General features: G+C 37.1%; 1 protein-coding gene across 4 annotated transcripts in view; it reads left to right on the top strand.

Moving 5' to 3' along the window:
* The window catches only part of LOC126161859 (organic cation transporter protein-like), a 325,910-nt gene that overhangs the window by 158,499 nt on the left and 150,024 nt on the right, over window positions 1-17,387 (top strand). For all 4 annotated transcript variants that reach the window (XM_049917973.1, XM_049917972.1, XM_049917974.1 and 1 more), the window contains one exon: window positions 8,865-9,044. In XM_049917973.1, the coding sequence (XP_049773930.1) occupies window positions 8,865-9,044 (180 nt within the window). The remainder of the gene's footprint in view (window positions 1-8,864; window positions 9,045-17,387) is intronic.

Raw genomic sequence — 17,387 nt, 5'->3', positions numbered from 1 at the left:
TGACTTAAGTGTTATTGTCGACTGTTTATAGTCTAATAAACTTCCCATAGCTGACGAAAATGCCCAAGAATGGGAAGAGAAAGTGACACTTTTTGGGTAATTACACAAAAGAGTGGTATTTCGTCAAGAAAGGACGAACGGATCAGGAAGCGTTGTGTGAGAGTTGTAGCTGTTTCATCTCTGTAACTCACGGAGCTAAGGCAGATGTGAGGCATCACATTTCTACAAACACATTCGCGGTAGCATCAACAACAAAGCCTATTCCTACATTCTTGATTAAAGAAGATACCCAAGACGAACTGCTCGCAGTGGTTAGCACACTGGACTCGCATTCGGGAGGACGACGGTTCAATCCCGTCTCCAGCCATCCTGATTTAGGTTTTCCGTTATTTCCCTAAATCGCTTCAGGCAAGCTACTGCGTTTGTTAAAAATATTCTTGCACTTCACCTCCTGTCCGAATGCATAAAACAATTGCAAGAAATTTCATTTTACGACATGCGCACCGACGCGTCGAACCACAAGGCTGAAAAGATGTTTCCTTTAGTTGTTCAATACTTTACTGAAACTGAAGGAATCCAACAGAAACTGTTGAAGTTTGAATCGCTGAATAACGAAAGCTGTTGAAGTTTGAATCGCTGAGTAACGAAACATCGGAGACAACTGCAAAGTTCTGTCTAGACACTTTAAGACAACTGCAAATTCCGTAAGATAAGTTAATGGCGTTTTGTGGAGACAATACCAACTTCGGAGGGCTTCATCGACACCGCCAGCGGTATGTTTTCCACCAGATTAAAGAACTAGAAGAAACGTAGAAGGAATTGAACGTCTTGCCCATATTCTCCAAAATATTTTATCAAGCACTGCTGGAGTCTTAACCATCGACATTGAAATAATCGTCGTGAAAATATTTAATTATTTTTCAAGAGGGCAAGGACAGAGAAACTGAAAGTGTTCTGCTTATACGTTGATGCAAATCATCGGACTCTCTAACTCACTCAAAAACAATGTGTCTGTCGTTAATGCCCGCATTTGAGAGAAATCTTAAGCTTTGGGTTCCATTAACACAAGTTTTTGACGCCGAATACAGGCCAATATATTAATCGACACTCAACGATATCTCAATGAAAGGAAGACTGCCAATTTTATTGGCATGCAAACCAAAATGAATCTGAACAAATTAACTAATCCGAACCCTAACCAAGAAATAATTGATTTGGTTCGAAATTTGAGGCAGAGACAATGGCTTTCTATACCATAGCATACGATTATTTAGAGAAATGGGATATTTCTTTTAAAAAGTATTGGTAGACTATCTGAGACCCCAGATAGGTTGATGACTGAAAACACTATTATACACCTGACTAAAAATGACGTGAAGATTTCAGGGGACAATTATTTTCAGGAATATATGTGTATGGAGAGCTTTTTAGACACTAAGCATGACTCGGCAGAATGGAAGTCGAAACACTGTGGAAGAAAGGTGGACTTACTTTCTTAAGGTAACCGAAAATCCTGAACGGAAATGTCATCTGCTAAAATTGTGCGAGTGTTTTTTTCTATTCCCGTACACAACGCTACTGTGGGAAGAATATTTTCTCCGGCCCAGTAGACTGATGGAAGAAATCGACTTCTGCTAGGAACTGTGGAAATAACCTTACAGTCACAGTTTAACAACAAGCTGACGTGCATGGGGTTTTACAAATACGTAAATGGGAAAAAAGACTTGCTGGAAAAGGTGAAATCTTCCGAAAAATATGATTTATCAACTACTTCCGCAGCAACAAGTTCCATGTAATTGTGTTCTATATAAAAGATAATCACACTAAATAAATTTTTTACTTCATTTCTACACCCCTGTCTAACTGTGCCCCGATGAGGTCCCAGCTAGATATGGCAACCCTGTCCTCGTGACATATAGTAAATTGTGATGTTTTGATTTCGCAAGTCTATCGTGAGCACTGCAGTGGGAGGAGCAACTGTCCATTTAATTCTCATTCATGATACAGTCTCTTGAAGTTACACGCGTCTTCATTGATGACAACATACTGTATTTTGCTTGGTCTGAAATCCGTGCTGAATTATGCTGATTATATGCTGTTGACATTTTTGAGCTCATATTATGATATTTTCAGGTTCTCATCCGTGCCAATTTTTTCACAAACGGCGCCATTTTTAACAAATTCCTGTCCTGGTGTTCTGCAACCCATTTTGGAGATGACTAAACATGAAAAATTTATTTTCGTGTTGCGGGCTGTTTGTTTTTATTTTTCAATTAAACATCTGACCTCATATGATGTTATCTTTCATGATAATATTTGAATTCCCTTTAAATTACCACGGTTATTACTTGAATTTGAAGAATATTAACGTTACACTTCATTATCAAAAATTACGTTGCGTAAGTCCAAATTCAGTATATGGTATCGATCTTTTTGAAAACTCTTTGGGGTTGCAATGCCATCAATGATGTGCTGTGTTGGGATCCAGGTATTCAGTTGCAATGGCAGTAATGTTTTTTGTTAAAATTATGTCATATATTGCCTGACAAAAAATGAAACATCCAGAAGACATTGTCAGATGTCAGTGTAACTTTGTGCTGATCATTGTCAGGTATGTAAAAGATTAGTTTCCATTTTCTGTAAAGGTGGAATGGTCACCCGAGTGCAGTACTATTGTTATCAAGCCTGGTTGGATATTCAACCTGCGTGAACAGCATCACATGTTGAGCTATACGGAGAAGCCATGCACTCATGTGGGACAATGGACGGGGTCTCATTGTGGGTCTCCATTTGGCTGGCTGGTCAAATTGTGCAATATCCAAAGGTTTCAGGCATTTGGATGTGACACTAGCCTGATGTTGAACATCGTGGGAATATGAGGGCAGACACAGTCGTCGTCAAGGTTCTGATTGATCACAGTAAGGGAGGATCACCATATCATGCACCGATCACATCGAACCCCTTCGCTTGCCATCCAAGTACAAGTAATAAACTGCCAGCAACATTCCATGTCATCCTGCACCATTGGTCGGAGGCTAGCAGCTGCTGGACTAGGGAATTACTGGTCCACATGTAGCCTGCCGCAAAAACCACAATGCAAACGGCTACATTTGGAGTGGTACCGTTAGCAGGAAGAATGTACTGTTGATAAATGGTGTCGCATTGTTTTCAGCAATGACTCGAGTTTCTGTATTACCCTGAACAGCCACAGTCGGTCAGTACTTGGGAAGAGGTCCCATTCTTTCATTCTTTTAGCATAGCTGTGATACTCCTGGTGTCATGTTGTAGAGATCATTTGTGATGTGCCCATAAGCTCTTGCATTTGGGTATGAATTCAGGTTATAGTGATTGAGAGGACTCAGATGATACAATTTTACATACTGACATGCTGTCTCCTCTTGTGTCACCTCTTCATGATACAGTATCCTGACACCATTTTTCAAAAGAACAATGCTCATCCACATGTGACAGTGTGTCTGAATTTGGCTCATAGTTTCTGTTACTTAGGCCTATACAAAAGAGCACTAAATATTGAGCACATGTTGGCTACAATGAACTCATAACAAAATTAAAACGAGATGAACAAGTCACAAAACAGGATTGACAAGGTGTCATTATGATGCACATTAAATATGAAGCTAATGTTTCCAACAATGAATGTACACCTTGAGCTGTGAGATCAGACTGTTGTGAGAAGTTTTATTTCATATTCACATCTGTTGGCTTTGCTACCTTACAAACGAATTTCCACCTAGCAATCTAATATGAATCTATGGTAAAGCGAAAGAGAGCTGGGAATCATTAAGATACTTTGGGTGAAAAACACTGTAGGAAACAAGTTCTGCTGATAGGTAGCAGTTGTGGGAGAGGTGTAGCCCAACAGTTTCAAGGTGCCAGGTCACAAGTTTTGTGACACAAAGTGCTAGTCTTAGTCAGTTACCTAACAGAAATCTTAGTACAGTTGTGTAAGGATTTCAACAGAGATGATCAATTGCTCGCAGTTGAGGGATATCTAAAGAAACTTGCTAACAAGAAAGAAGAAAGCCTTACGGTAGGTGTATCTCACATTGCTGTGCTGCAAAAAATGATCATTGCAGGTGACAAAGTGAGAACCACTGTTATAATGACCAGGGAAAAGCCAGCAGATTTTGGTGTGAGAGGTACATAGTACATATAATCACTGACCATAGGCTCAGCTCCAGTCCATCACCAGAATGGAGGCTTCAACTTTCACAATGCCAGTATACAAATGCACTTAAATTTAGTGTTGTAGTAAATTCAGACTGACAACAGGAAATCAAATTAATGGGGACTCCCACTTCACCACCTAAGATTAGACAGAAACTGAAATTTACTTATTTCATCACAATATCAGGAAATATAAAATAAACTAAATGGACTGTCAGTTGCTAGTGAGTTCCAGCAGTTGGAAAGAAATTTGTCATTTGTCTGTCTGACCGCCATATAACCATAGCAATAGAAAACCTTAAAGTGACAAACTGTTGCATTTTCATAGATAACAAAGAAGAGGTCACTTTCACAAGAAACAGGAAATATATCAAATCTAAATGTATTCATCCTCATGGAGTTATTGTGATCATTACTTATGTCCAAATTCAGCCTACAGATCACTTTCCTCTATTTCCATTTGACCAGTTTTGGACTAGCTGCCCATCTTCAGACCTATTACAGCTGGTTCAAATTATAAATGGTTTCAAATTCAAGTTAGCAAGCTTCAAGAGTTTTAGGAAATTAGTTGTAACATGAATGTACATAACCTACCGTTTGTTATAGTTACAGATTTATAAAATTAAGAAACCTGATTGGTGCAACACCTACAACACTGAGAAACACACTCTGTTTGTAGAGAATGGGCTGATGAAATTCATAACAACTGCATCAGTCACAATGCAAAATTTAATAGTATTAAAGAAGTTTAAAACAACTTTACAAAACCATTTTGAAAAATTTGTAAAATATTTTGTAGAAGGATCATAACTGGTGGGAAGTCCATTGCACTCAAAAGTGGCCTGTATGGACTGAACATTAAAGATGTTGCTAATTGTAGCAAATGAAACATTGATGAAGAATTTATTATTATTAAAAACTTTAAAACAGCTTTAAAAAGTTCCAAAAATATCTTCTTCCATTTGGCATTACATTTGAAGCATTTATAATATGAGCCAACTGAAATTATAAAATAATTTTTTGTAATAGATTTGAAGATGGACAGCTGGCCCAAAACCAGTTTTATGTAAATAACGGAAAGCAAAATAAAAAAATAAGCACATTATGTGTAGCACGTGCTTTTGAGTTAACACTGAAAAATATGGTTCTTGTTATGGTTACAGTGAACAGGTACCCACAAGGTAACTGGGAAATTTTCATGAAAACATTTGAAACCCTATTGTTCTGTAGATCAGGCAGAAAGATTTGTGGTGATTTTAATGTAGACATCTTAAAGGAATCTGACAGGAAAAATGATGAATAGATGCAATTAGCCATGTGCCTGCAGAAAATGGATTGGTGGATCACAAGGTACAGTTAGTCACATTAAAAAAGTCAGCTATATGGACAATCCAGAAACCTTCAGAGAAAATGATGAGAGTAACCAATGATTTGGGAAGATTTTAGGAAAAGCTAAAAAAAATGTTAAGTGAGGTCAAATTTATGATGAACTTAATGCCACTTCATCATATTTTTTCACAAATTTGTAACACTTTTGAAAACAGTTTTCATGAAAAAATACAACAGGAAGTTTACAAAGAAAGACTATCGTTAGAACAAAATAAAGAAAACTATTAAATAGCTAAAACAAGTAAGGAACCTAGAGTACTTTCATATTGTAAACATGAAGGTGTTATGCAACATTTTAATAAAATGGTTAAAAATCCAGAAGTATGCACATTTTGCCAGACAATAAAATAAAATCTGTATAGAATATTTTAAAAGAGAGGCAGAGAAAGAAACCTTAGAAAATGACACTATTTCTATTGAAGAGAATGGAAAAACTACAGAAGACAGTTCATGTGTAGTAATATTAAGAAATAAAACAATGGAAAATCTAGAATGGAGTAGAGACAATATTATGAAAAGGATAGATTGCTACTCACCATATAATGGACATGTTTAATCACAGACAGGCACAACAAAAAGACTCCTAAACAAGTAAGCTTTTGGACAAAAAGGCCTTTTCCTGAAATAAGTGGGGCAACACACACACACACACACACACGCGCATTTGTGTGTTAGTGTGTGTGTGTGTGTGTGTGTGTGTGTGTGTGTGTGTGTGTGTGTGTCCTTTCGGCCAAAAGCTTACTTGTTTATCAGTCTTTTTCTTGTGCCTGTCTGTGACTCAGTTTATCCACCACATGTTCAGATATTAATAAATCCTTTTTGAAAGTGGATGAAAGCATTGATTGAAGAACTTAAGAAGGAAAGCAGTGAACAAATATGGAGTAAAATTAATGAAATAAATAATTCACACACAACCCCATCTGAAACACAAAACGTAATTATCCTCCAAAGTAAAATTTATTGTGGAGTTGATAATATGTCCAATAAAACAATAAATGGTTCTTGCCATTTAATGTGCAACATTCTTGGTCATATTTTTAATACTTCATTAATTCAGGGTATTTCCCAGACAGATTAAAATATGCTATTGTTTGGTTTCTAATGAGGGAGATGACTCCACATATCAGCTGGCTAGTCTCACTTCTTATACCATTTTCCAAACTTTTTGAGGAGGCCGTGTAGACCTCCAGAATTGTCACTCACCTGTGTGGTAATGAGATAGTAAGTCAATTACAGTTTAGTTTTCAAAAGGGTTGCTCTGCTGAGATGGCTATTTGTATTTACATATTTCACTGGTGTGCATATTGTGTTAAACAGAAAAAAATGTTATCTTAACAATGATAATGAGCTGATGCATAAACGTGAAAGACCTATATCTGAGTGAGAGCAAAAACTTTAAACTTCTTCCTTTACAGAAAGGAGTTTTTAAAAATCTATTAAGAATTCTGTTAAACCTACTAAGAAAATTTCCAGAGCACCTGATGCAGCCAGAAAGGTTACCTCAAAGAACGTTTTACACTTTATCTACATCACATTTCTGTAAAGCAGAGGAGAATGTTTCTAACAAAATGTATACCTAGAAAACCAGGAAATTTATTTAATTCTTTTGCATAAAGTTGGATGATCTTTCATATGATACTCTTTCATCAATTTTATCAGAAAGTAAAAATTCACTTGAGAAAACTATAAGCCTATGATACAGCGTTTCTCGCCGTAACTTACCTTCAAGAGGCAAACTTTTTAGCCCTGCTGAGAGACACTTATAAAAGTAAATAAAACCACCCTAGCTTTTGGAACTATTAGTCCTTCCTAAGAGAGGAGAGGAATAGTTTTGGGGTGATTGCAAAGGAAGAGCAGATTACTCAGAACCCATTGTGAGAGGGATTCACTTCTTGTAAGGAAAGAAGCCAGGCAAAGATCTTTGTGAAAGCCAGCAATTCCATCTCATAATTTTGTACTTCTCTCATTAATGTGTTAGGTACACTATGCTGGCAATTGCTTTTGAAAAGCTAGAGAATAGTGACAGTAGTTTACGATCTTGTTGGTCATATCTGTTATTCTGCTCTCCATATTCCCTGCAGAGGAAAAGTAGGCATACAGTAGATAAAGGAAAAAAGTATACAGTATGAGAGGAAAGATGTTCCTTACTTCTGTAAAGGTCATTTTGATTGATTATAAGAGGTACACTGGGAAACCATATAAGCTATATACTTTCTTTGCTATCTTCGATTTTTGCTGCTGGTATATGGGCCTGGGTTGGCAAAAAATATAAAAATCAGCTCAGAAGGAAACATACTACAAGCAGTGTGATGAATAAAAATACATGTCATAACATGATAGTGTCATTAAGAAAATGTGACAAAAAATATAGTTTAATTAAGACCATATCACTAAAACATCTTCAAAATGTATGTGGAAACTGTAAAAAGAATGGAAAGGAGCATCACATTAAAAGCAATTAACAGTACTTTATCCTACAACTGTCCAAGAAGTTCTTCTCCTAGTTTTGGAAGGAATGAAGCTTAACATTAAAAATGTCATTGGCAATGAGGCCACTACCGTTGTCTGGAGATTATTTATCATACTAACAGCTTACATCTATTCTTTTATTATTTTGTGCATTCCTAGAATCTCACTTCATGTTACCAGTAATTGAAGTGTGTGCCCATGGAATTATTGTGACATACCTTGTGCTGTTTTAGCATAAATTAATTCCATCTTATTGCCCCTGTCTACTCAGAGTTTAATATATGGCAGGACATCAACTATTTTAGCCTGAAATGATTTATAATTTGGCTTGGACCAAAAGAAGGGAGTGATACTGGAGGGATCTACATATTTTGTAAACAGAAATATGCCACACTAGCATGTGAATGAAAAATCCACAGAATAAAAACTGACAGACTGCACGAAACATGAAAAGTGGCACATAGTATATTCCCACTGTGAAGATGATGTAACTTCATGTCACATTGCTTCTGCTCCTCTGACTGCAACAAAATACAGGAAAAGGTTATTATATCAAGTGGAAACCAATTTCAGATTAAATGAGCGGATGTCAGTTATTACAATGCTTGTGAGAATTATGTAGATACTTGTCACAGAGATGACGGTTATCATATTTCATGGTAAAAATATATTTGATGTACCATACTCTGTCACTTAGCAATAGCCAAGATTCTTTAATACAGTTATTTATCAAGCTCCATCATACTTTTTGTAATCTAGTGAACTTTCCATTACTACTTAACTGGCAGCATTAAAAGCATTCCTCTTTTTTTGGACAGGACCCACTGCTGGATGTCAGAATGGGAAGGGAGCACAAGAAGAGACAACCATGGCACATGTTCCTGCTTCTGGCTCTTGTGAAAATTCCCTCTGCCTGGCAAATGGCCAGCATTCTCGTGATTGGTCCAGATAAACTTCCTGGAACTTACTGGTGTAGTTCAGGACAACTTTCACCTGAGGTGAGTGCTACCCAAGAAATCAGAAATATAAATATCTATAAAACTTAAAATATACAATTTTCAACTATTAAAGTCTAATGACACATACTTATTGTGCATGCTAAATCAGTTTTGATGTGTTGTTCCATATGAAATAAAACTGTTTACGCATTTCTGTCAAGTTCCTTCACCGATAATTTTTGTTAATGATTTAGACTCAGATCAGATGCTTGTTAGTCATACCACAAGGCAATACACTGTAATATATGAGTTTCTATTCAGCTCTCTTTTAAGATATTCATATTGCATTATCAATTTTGAGATTACACAATTCAGATGTCCTTATAGTCACAAAACTGATAATGTCAAAGTGAATACCTTAAATGAAAGACATTTACTCAGTATAAAGTTAAAAAATACAACTGAAGACTTAACAGAGGCAGAACCATGACTAATGTTTTATTACATTGGAACAGTGCAGGAAGGAAAATTTATTGTAAACAAAAAATTTAAAACATTATGGATATTAGGAATCTAAGACAGAATAGCGTTATTAATATGAAGGGGGGGAAAAACAGATATTTCATGAACATTTTTAATAAGCATGCATCATCATGCTCACTTTTCGATAAAGAGGTAGAAGATCTCTGCAAAAGCTACAGAAGCTGATAAATGGCAAGAAACACACTCTAGAGGAAAAAAGAAGCACCATGATAGAATTATCTGAATGAGATGGAAGAAAGCAGGTGTTGACAGATGTGAAAATTACCGAACTATCAGTTTAATAAGTCACAACTGCAAAATACTAATGCGAATTATTTACAGACGAATGGAAAAACTGGTAGAAGCCGACCTCAGGGAAGATCAGTTTGGATTCCGTAGAAATGTTGGAACACGTGAGGCAATACTGACCTTAAGACTTATCTTGGAAGAAAGGTTAAGGAAAGGCAAACTGACGTTTCTAGCATTTGTAGACTTAGAGAAAGCTTTTGACAATGTTGACTGGAATACTCTCTTTCAAATTCTAAAGGTGGCAGGGGTAAAATACAGGGAGCGAAAGGCTATTTACAATTTGTACAGAAACCAGATGGCAGTTATAAGAGTCGAGGGGCATGAAAGGGAAGCAGTGGTTGGGAAGGGAGTGAGACAGGGTTGTAGCCTCTCCCTGATGTTATTCAATGTGTATATTGAGCAAGCAGTAAAGGAAACAAAAGAAAATTGGGAGTAGGTATTAAAATCCAGGGCGAAGAAATAAAAACCTTGAAGTTCGCCGATGACATTGTAATTCTGTCAGAGACAGCAAAGGACTTTGAAGAGCAGTTGAACGGAATGGACAGTGTCCTGAATGGAGGATATAAGATGATTATCAACAAAAGCAAAACGAGGATAATGGAATGTAGTCGAATTAAGTCAGGTGATGCTGAGGGAATTAGATTAGGAAATGAGACACTTAAAGTAGTAAAGGAGTTTTGCTGTTTGGGGAGCAAAATAACTGATGATGGTCGAAGTAGAGAGGATATAAAATGTAGACTGGCAATGGCAAGGAAAGCGTTTTTGAAGAAGAGAAATTTGTTAACATCGAGTATAGATTTAAGTGTCAGGAAGTCGTTTCTGAAAGTATTTGTATGGAGTGTAGCCATGTATGGAAGTGAAACATGGACAATAAATAGTTTGGACAAGAAGAGAATAGAAGCCTTTGAAATGTGGTGCTACAGAAGAATGTTGAAGATTAGGTGGGTAGATCACATAACTAATGAGGAGGTATTGAATAGGATTGGGGAGAAGAGAAGTTTGTGGCACAACTTGACTAGAAGAAGGGATCGGTTGGTAGGACATGTTCTGAGGCATCAAGGGATCACAAAGTTAGCATTGGAGGGCAGCATGGAGGGTAAAAATCATAGAGGGAGACCAAGAGATGAATACACAAAGCAGATTCAGAAGGATGTAGGTTGCAGTAGGTACTGGGAGATGAAAGAGCTTGCACGGTATAGATTAGCATGGAGAGCTGCATCAAACCAGTCTCAGGACTGAAGACCACAACAACAAACAAAATGGAGTGAGTAGATGAGATGTACAGGTACCTATAAACAAATGATTACAATTTCAGAAAATGAGCAAATCAATAATGCATTGATTCACCTCTGGCTCTTACACAAGCTGTTATTTGGCTTGGCATTGATTGATATAGTTGTTGGATGTCCTCTTGAGGGATATTGTGCCAAATTATGTCCAATTGGCGAGTTAGATTGTTAAGATACTGAGCTGGTTGGAGGTCCTGTCCATAATGCTCCAAACATTTTTAATTGCAAAGAGATCTGGTGATGTTGCTGGCCAAGTTAGGGTTTGGCAAGCATGAAGACAAGTGGCAGAAATTCTCACCATGTGTGGGTAGGCATTATTTTGCTGAAATGTAAGCCCAGGATGGCTTGCCACGAAGGGCAATAAAATGGGGCACAGAATATTGTTGATGTGCTGCTGTAAGGGTGCCATGGATGACAACCAAAGGAGTTTGCTTAAAGAGAAAATAGCACACTAGGCCATCACTCCCAGTTGTCGGGCTGTATGGCGGGTGACAGTCATTTTGGTATCCTACCACTGTCTGAGGCATCTCCAGACACATCTTTGGTCTACAATCTCATTTTGTGCACTAGAATTGTCTTCAATGATGAGTCTTGCTTCAAATTGAGCCCCAATAATCAGTCAAGACACGTCAGGAGATGCACTGGATAGCAGTGGGCTACCAACCTGACTGTTGTGCACCATACAGCCTGACTACCAGGAGGGATAAGGAGTTCCATTTCCTTTCATAGCAGAACCCCTTTGTTTTCATCCAGGGTATCCATAGAGTACAGTATGTCAATGATATTCTATGCCCAATTTTGTTGCCCTTCATGGTAAGCCATCCTGGGATTACATTCCACCAAGGTAATGCCTGCTCATGCAGGACAAGATTTTCTACTGCTTGTCTTCATGCTTACTAAAAACCCTGCCTTGACCAGCAAGGTCACTGCATGTCTCCCCAACAAAGGACGTTTGGAGCATCGTGGGCAGAACCCTCCAACCAGCTCAGCATTTCAATGATCTAACATGCCAACTGGACACAGTCTGACACAATACCCCTCTGGAGAACTTCCAACAACTCTATCCATTAACGCCAAGCTGGTTGCATAAGGACTAGAGGTGGACCTTTGCATTATATCGTGCTCAATTTGTGAAGCTCTTTCTCTTGGATAAATAATCCAATATTTTCTGAAATTATTCAGAGCATTAAGGGAGACAAAAATTGTGATTGGGTACAGGAATTCGATAATAGGAAAGTAAGAGAAATAAAAATAGTAGAACTTGGATTGAGGAAATGAAAACATGAAGCCACATGGAAGAAATGTGGACAGAGCACAAGTGCATTATTCCTAACACTTGGTTTAAGAATCATAAAAGAAGGTTGTACAATATGTTAACTGAAGGTTGGCTGATGTCTGGGGACAGGGGGGGGGGGGGGGGGAGGGTCATTGTGGGGAGTAGAAGAAGCAAGCCTAGCTTAACTGCCTCTCACAGCTGTGACATCTTAACCTGTGGTTCATGCTTCAACAAAAGCAGAAGTCATGCACAGAGGTAAAGATTGCTTAAATATTGTTCATAACCAAACCTGAAATCATCATTTATTGACGTGTTTAATAAAGAGACTTACTGGAACAATTACATTCACTTATCCACCAAAAAGGAAACAGTATGAAATAAGAGTAAAGCACAACACAGTAACACAGCAGATGACAGTGACTACATCACACAGTAGTTTCAGCTAGATAAAACCTTCCAGACCCTTCTGACATCTGTTGACTTCTACTGATTCAGGACTAGGGAGCTGATTGGCTAACTGAAAATTAACATGCTGTACATGTGGAAGTGACTTAGATTTACCAGCAAGTTTCAGACAGATTATATAATGGTAAGAGAGAGATTTTGAATGCAGTTTTTAAATTTTAGAACATTTCCAGGTGCAAATGTGGACTATGACTGTAATTTATTGACCATGAACTGCAGATTTGAGAGTTTAAAAATGTGCGGCAGCAAATTTTGACTGCAAGATGGGAAAGGAATTCAGCATGAGTGGGTACGTCTCTCTCTTTCCTTCTTCAGTTTCCTTATACTTTCAAGCAGTGGAGCAACCTTGCTCTGAGTCAGTAGTTTTGAGAAATAAAATAGTAAAGGCACTAGAGAACCAGGCAAAAAGACAAGGAACAACAGAAAACCATGGATAACACACAAACCACTGAATTTAACTTACAAAAACAGATATATATAAATTGACCCCCAATGAAAGAGATAAAAGGAAATACATACATCTAAAACATGAAATTAGTGGAAAGTGTAAAATGGTAAAGTAGGAATAGTTAGAATATAAATCCAAAACTGTAGAAACATGCATGACTGCAGAAAGGTAGACGACAGCTGTACAAAAATTAAAGAGAACTTTTGAGAAAAGAGAATCACATGTATGGCAAGCCATAGTAAACGAAGAAGGGAAGGCTGAAAGATCGAAGGAATGTATAGAACAAAGGAAATAAACTTGAAGTAAATTTTCTAGAAGAGAAGAAGTAGTACATGAAGATGACACTGAAGATATTATAATGCAAGAAGAATTTGACAGAGCACTGAAAGATTGAAATAAAAACAAGGCTCCTGGAGTAAACTGCACTTCCTGAGAATTATTGAGATCCTAGAGATCATGACAAGACTATTACACCTGCTACAAACAATATATGAGACAGGACTAATGCTCTCAGATTTCAAGAAGAATTTATTAATCCCAGTTCCAAAGAAGACAGGTGCACAGAGATGTGACTATTACAGAACCATCAGTTTAATAAGTCATGATTGCAAAGTACTGACATCAATTATTAACAGAAGAATGGAAAGGCTAATAGAAGCTAAGCTGGGAGAAAATCAGCTTGTGTTCCAGAGAAATGTAGGATCATGCAAGACAAAACAAGTCCTACAAATTTTGTTAGACAACAAATTTGAAAAAAGCAGACCTTTGTTTACAGCATTTGCATATTTAGAGAAAATGTTTGACGGTGTAGAATGTCAAACACTCTTTGATATTCTGAAAGTAGCAGGTTTAAAATGCAGGGAGAAAACGGTTGTCTGCAACATGTACAGAAACCAGGTTAAATGACAGGAAAGGAAAGTACTAGTTCATAAGGGAGTGAGATGGGGTTGTAGCCTATCCCTAATGTTATTCAATGTGTTTGTTGACTTAGCAGCAAAGAAAACTAGCTGTAAGAATAAATTTGGAGAGTGAGTTAAAGTTCAGAGAGAAGAAATAAAAACATTGAAGTTTGCTAATGACCTTGTAATTCTGTCACAGATACCTAGGGTGTAGAAGATCAGTTGAACAGAGGGGACAGTGTCTTGGGAAGAGGTTAGAAGAGATATATCAAATAAAGTACAACAAGGGTACTGGGGTGTAGCCAAATTAAATTAGTGCTGAGGAAATTAAATAAGGAAATGAGACACTAAAAGTAGTAGAAGAGTTTGCTACTTTTGCAGCAAAATAACTGACAATGATTGAAGCAGAGAGTATACAAAGTACAGACTGGCAATAACAAGAAAAATGTTTCTGAAAAACACAGATTTATTAATATTAAATATAAATTTAAGTACTAGGAAGTCTTTTTGCAAAGTACTCTGTCTGTCAGAAGTTAAATGAAGATTATAAATAAAACAGAACCCTTTTAAATATAGTACTACAGAAGAATTCTGAAGTTTAGGTGAGTAGATTGGATAACTGTAGAAAGGTACTGAATCCAATTGGGTAGAAAAGAAATTTATGGCACAATTCAACTAAAACAAGGGATTACATGAAAGGATACTCTATGAGGCATGAAGGACTTTACAGTTTAGTTATGGAGGGAATGTAGGGGGTCAAATTGAAGAAGAGTCAATGGCTTATCCACAATATGTAGGTCCCAATAGATGTAGGATGCAGAGATGAAGAGGTCTGCACAGGACAGACAAAGAATACTACAGTGCAGGGTTTTTGCTTTATTTATTACTGCCACTAATGCTACTGTTGTGTCTAGACAAGACAGCCTAGACACAATGGGAGGAAGCCGAAAGGCACGCGCTTAAACTCACGCAGGCTGGCGTGAGGTCTTAAACAGGATACGTAATGAATGCTATAAAGAAAAGTACATTGCTTCTGGAATACTTAACTTTAATCCACATTTGTAGAACATCGCTCTTGATGATACATTAGAAGAATCTCAATATGTATACTGGTAATGGCGCCTTGTTAGGTCGTAGCAAATGTATCTGAAGGCTATGCTAATTATAGTCTCGGCAAATGAGAGCGTAATTCTCAGTGAACCATGGCTAGCAACGTCGGCTGTACAACTGGGGTGAGTGCTAGTACGTCTCTCTAGACCTTCCGTGTGGTGGCGCTCGGTCTGCAATTACTGACAGTGGCGACACGCGGGTCCGTCGTATACTAGCGGACCGCGGCCGATTTAAAAGCTACCACCTAGCAAGTGTGGTGTCTGGTGGTGACACCACAGCTACAATGTATGGTTTTTGCTTTATTTTGGTGATACAGCAAAGAATGTTGTAGTATTGCTCGTAGTGCTCCTTCATGTCTTCATAACACCTAGACCTCTGCATTAAATAAAGCACTCTTGCCCTGACACAAGATACTTTGATCCCAGATGCTAGCAGCCCTTTCTGTTGACTTCACTATTATTGTCCCTGTCAACCTTGTGAAGAAAAGCTAGATACATAGTGCTGTAAGATATTTCTGAGTGTAAAATATACTGACCCGTGAAAAAAAGAGATTCAAACATTTAGCTGTAAATCATTCAGAGGAGAGTATAGTTATCATCTGGGTTCTGTCTGTCTGCTTGTGTCACCAGTAAACATTACATTTTTGTGTTATTATGTGTGTATATGATCTGTTTCTCTTTGTATTAAGCTGACATATCCAATATCATTGTAAAAGAATTCTTGGATGAAGTCCTTTGTAGTTATTGAGAAGTCATTTATGGTTCATGTCTGAAGATGTTATGTCCTATGGGCCCTGAAACAATGCACCAACATGGAAGCTGTTAAAAGTGCTTACTATACTTATATTCTGTTACATCTAAACTATGGAGCAACATTCAGGAGAAGCTCTCTGGCAGTACTCAATACATTTAAATGAAAACATGTCTTCACACTACTTTACTTATTTCCAGTATCATGCATTTACCTAAGAGAATCTGATTTATTTTTGAAAAAAAAAAATGTAGTAGATAAAGACAAAAGTCTTCATAGGAACTGTGATGTCCACAGCCATAACACCAAACTCAGGAATAACTTTCACACATCCCACACAAATACCAGAATGTGTCATTCCACAGAGATTTGAAACTTTTTAATAAACTTTCTATGAAGAAAATGCTATACAGGATATGAACTCCTTTAAACAATCTCTAAACTTGTATTTACAGTTTCACTGTTTCAACCCAGTGAGTGAATACATAAATATATACATTATGAAGTTCAGTGACTCACATTTTCTTTTTATACATACTAGCCAAGTTTATATCATGTATTTAATTTAATTTTATGGATCATAATCTATATTTGTGTTACTATTTAATGTTTATATTTTTGCATATTACCATTTCCACTGCATGGTTTGGCATTTATGCTTTCCATAGTCAATGTTTTGTCACAATGTGTGTGCAGAATTCACATATTTAGCTTCCTTTATGAGCTGTTTAAGGTGAAAGGTTCTATATGTTGAAAATACCAAACATCTTCTGTTGTTACAGATGTGCTATCCCATAGTAAAAAATTTAATGTAAATTTATTGTTTTGTGTCATCAGCCGTATATCTTTGTTGGAACGCAGTATGATATTTCTGGGCTTCAATAAATAAAATATATCAATAAATCAAATGTACTATCTAATATTAAGAGTAAGTCTCCAACAAAACTTTGTGGAACTCTTTTTCTGTAGCTTTCCATTCTAAATTAAGTTTTATTCCCATGGTACTGGCCAACAAGACCCTCAGCTTCCTAGAATTAATGGAAGTCTCAGTCCATGCAAACTAGATGTCTTTGTTGTCATGAAATTTCAGTTTTCCAGTAGAATTTTATAATTCACTCAAATGAATTCCCTGAGACAACCATTTGTACTTCCAATGGCTGGCTCCCAAGCTGTGCTTAACTGGAAGCTACTTTTATTGAGGGTTTTTACCTTAATTACTTTTTTTACATTTTCCCACAGACTATTAGTCTGCATTATTACAAATGTCTTGCTGCATGCAATGCAATCTCCATTTTCTAGAGTATGCGCTGCTACCTCTGGTTTCTCAGGGTGCTG

The sequence above is a fragment of the Schistocerca cancellata genome, chromosome 2, assembly GCF_023864275.1.
Source record: "Schistocerca cancellata isolate TAMUIC-IGC-003103 chromosome 2, iqSchCanc2.1, whole genome shotgun sequence".
In the NCBI taxonomy this organism is placed as follows: Eukaryota; Metazoa; Arthropoda; class Insecta; order Orthoptera; family Acrididae; genus Schistocerca; species Schistocerca cancellata.
The sequence above is the reverse complement of the archived record's forward strand: the minus strand, read 5'-3'. Positions and strand labels throughout refer to the sequence as shown.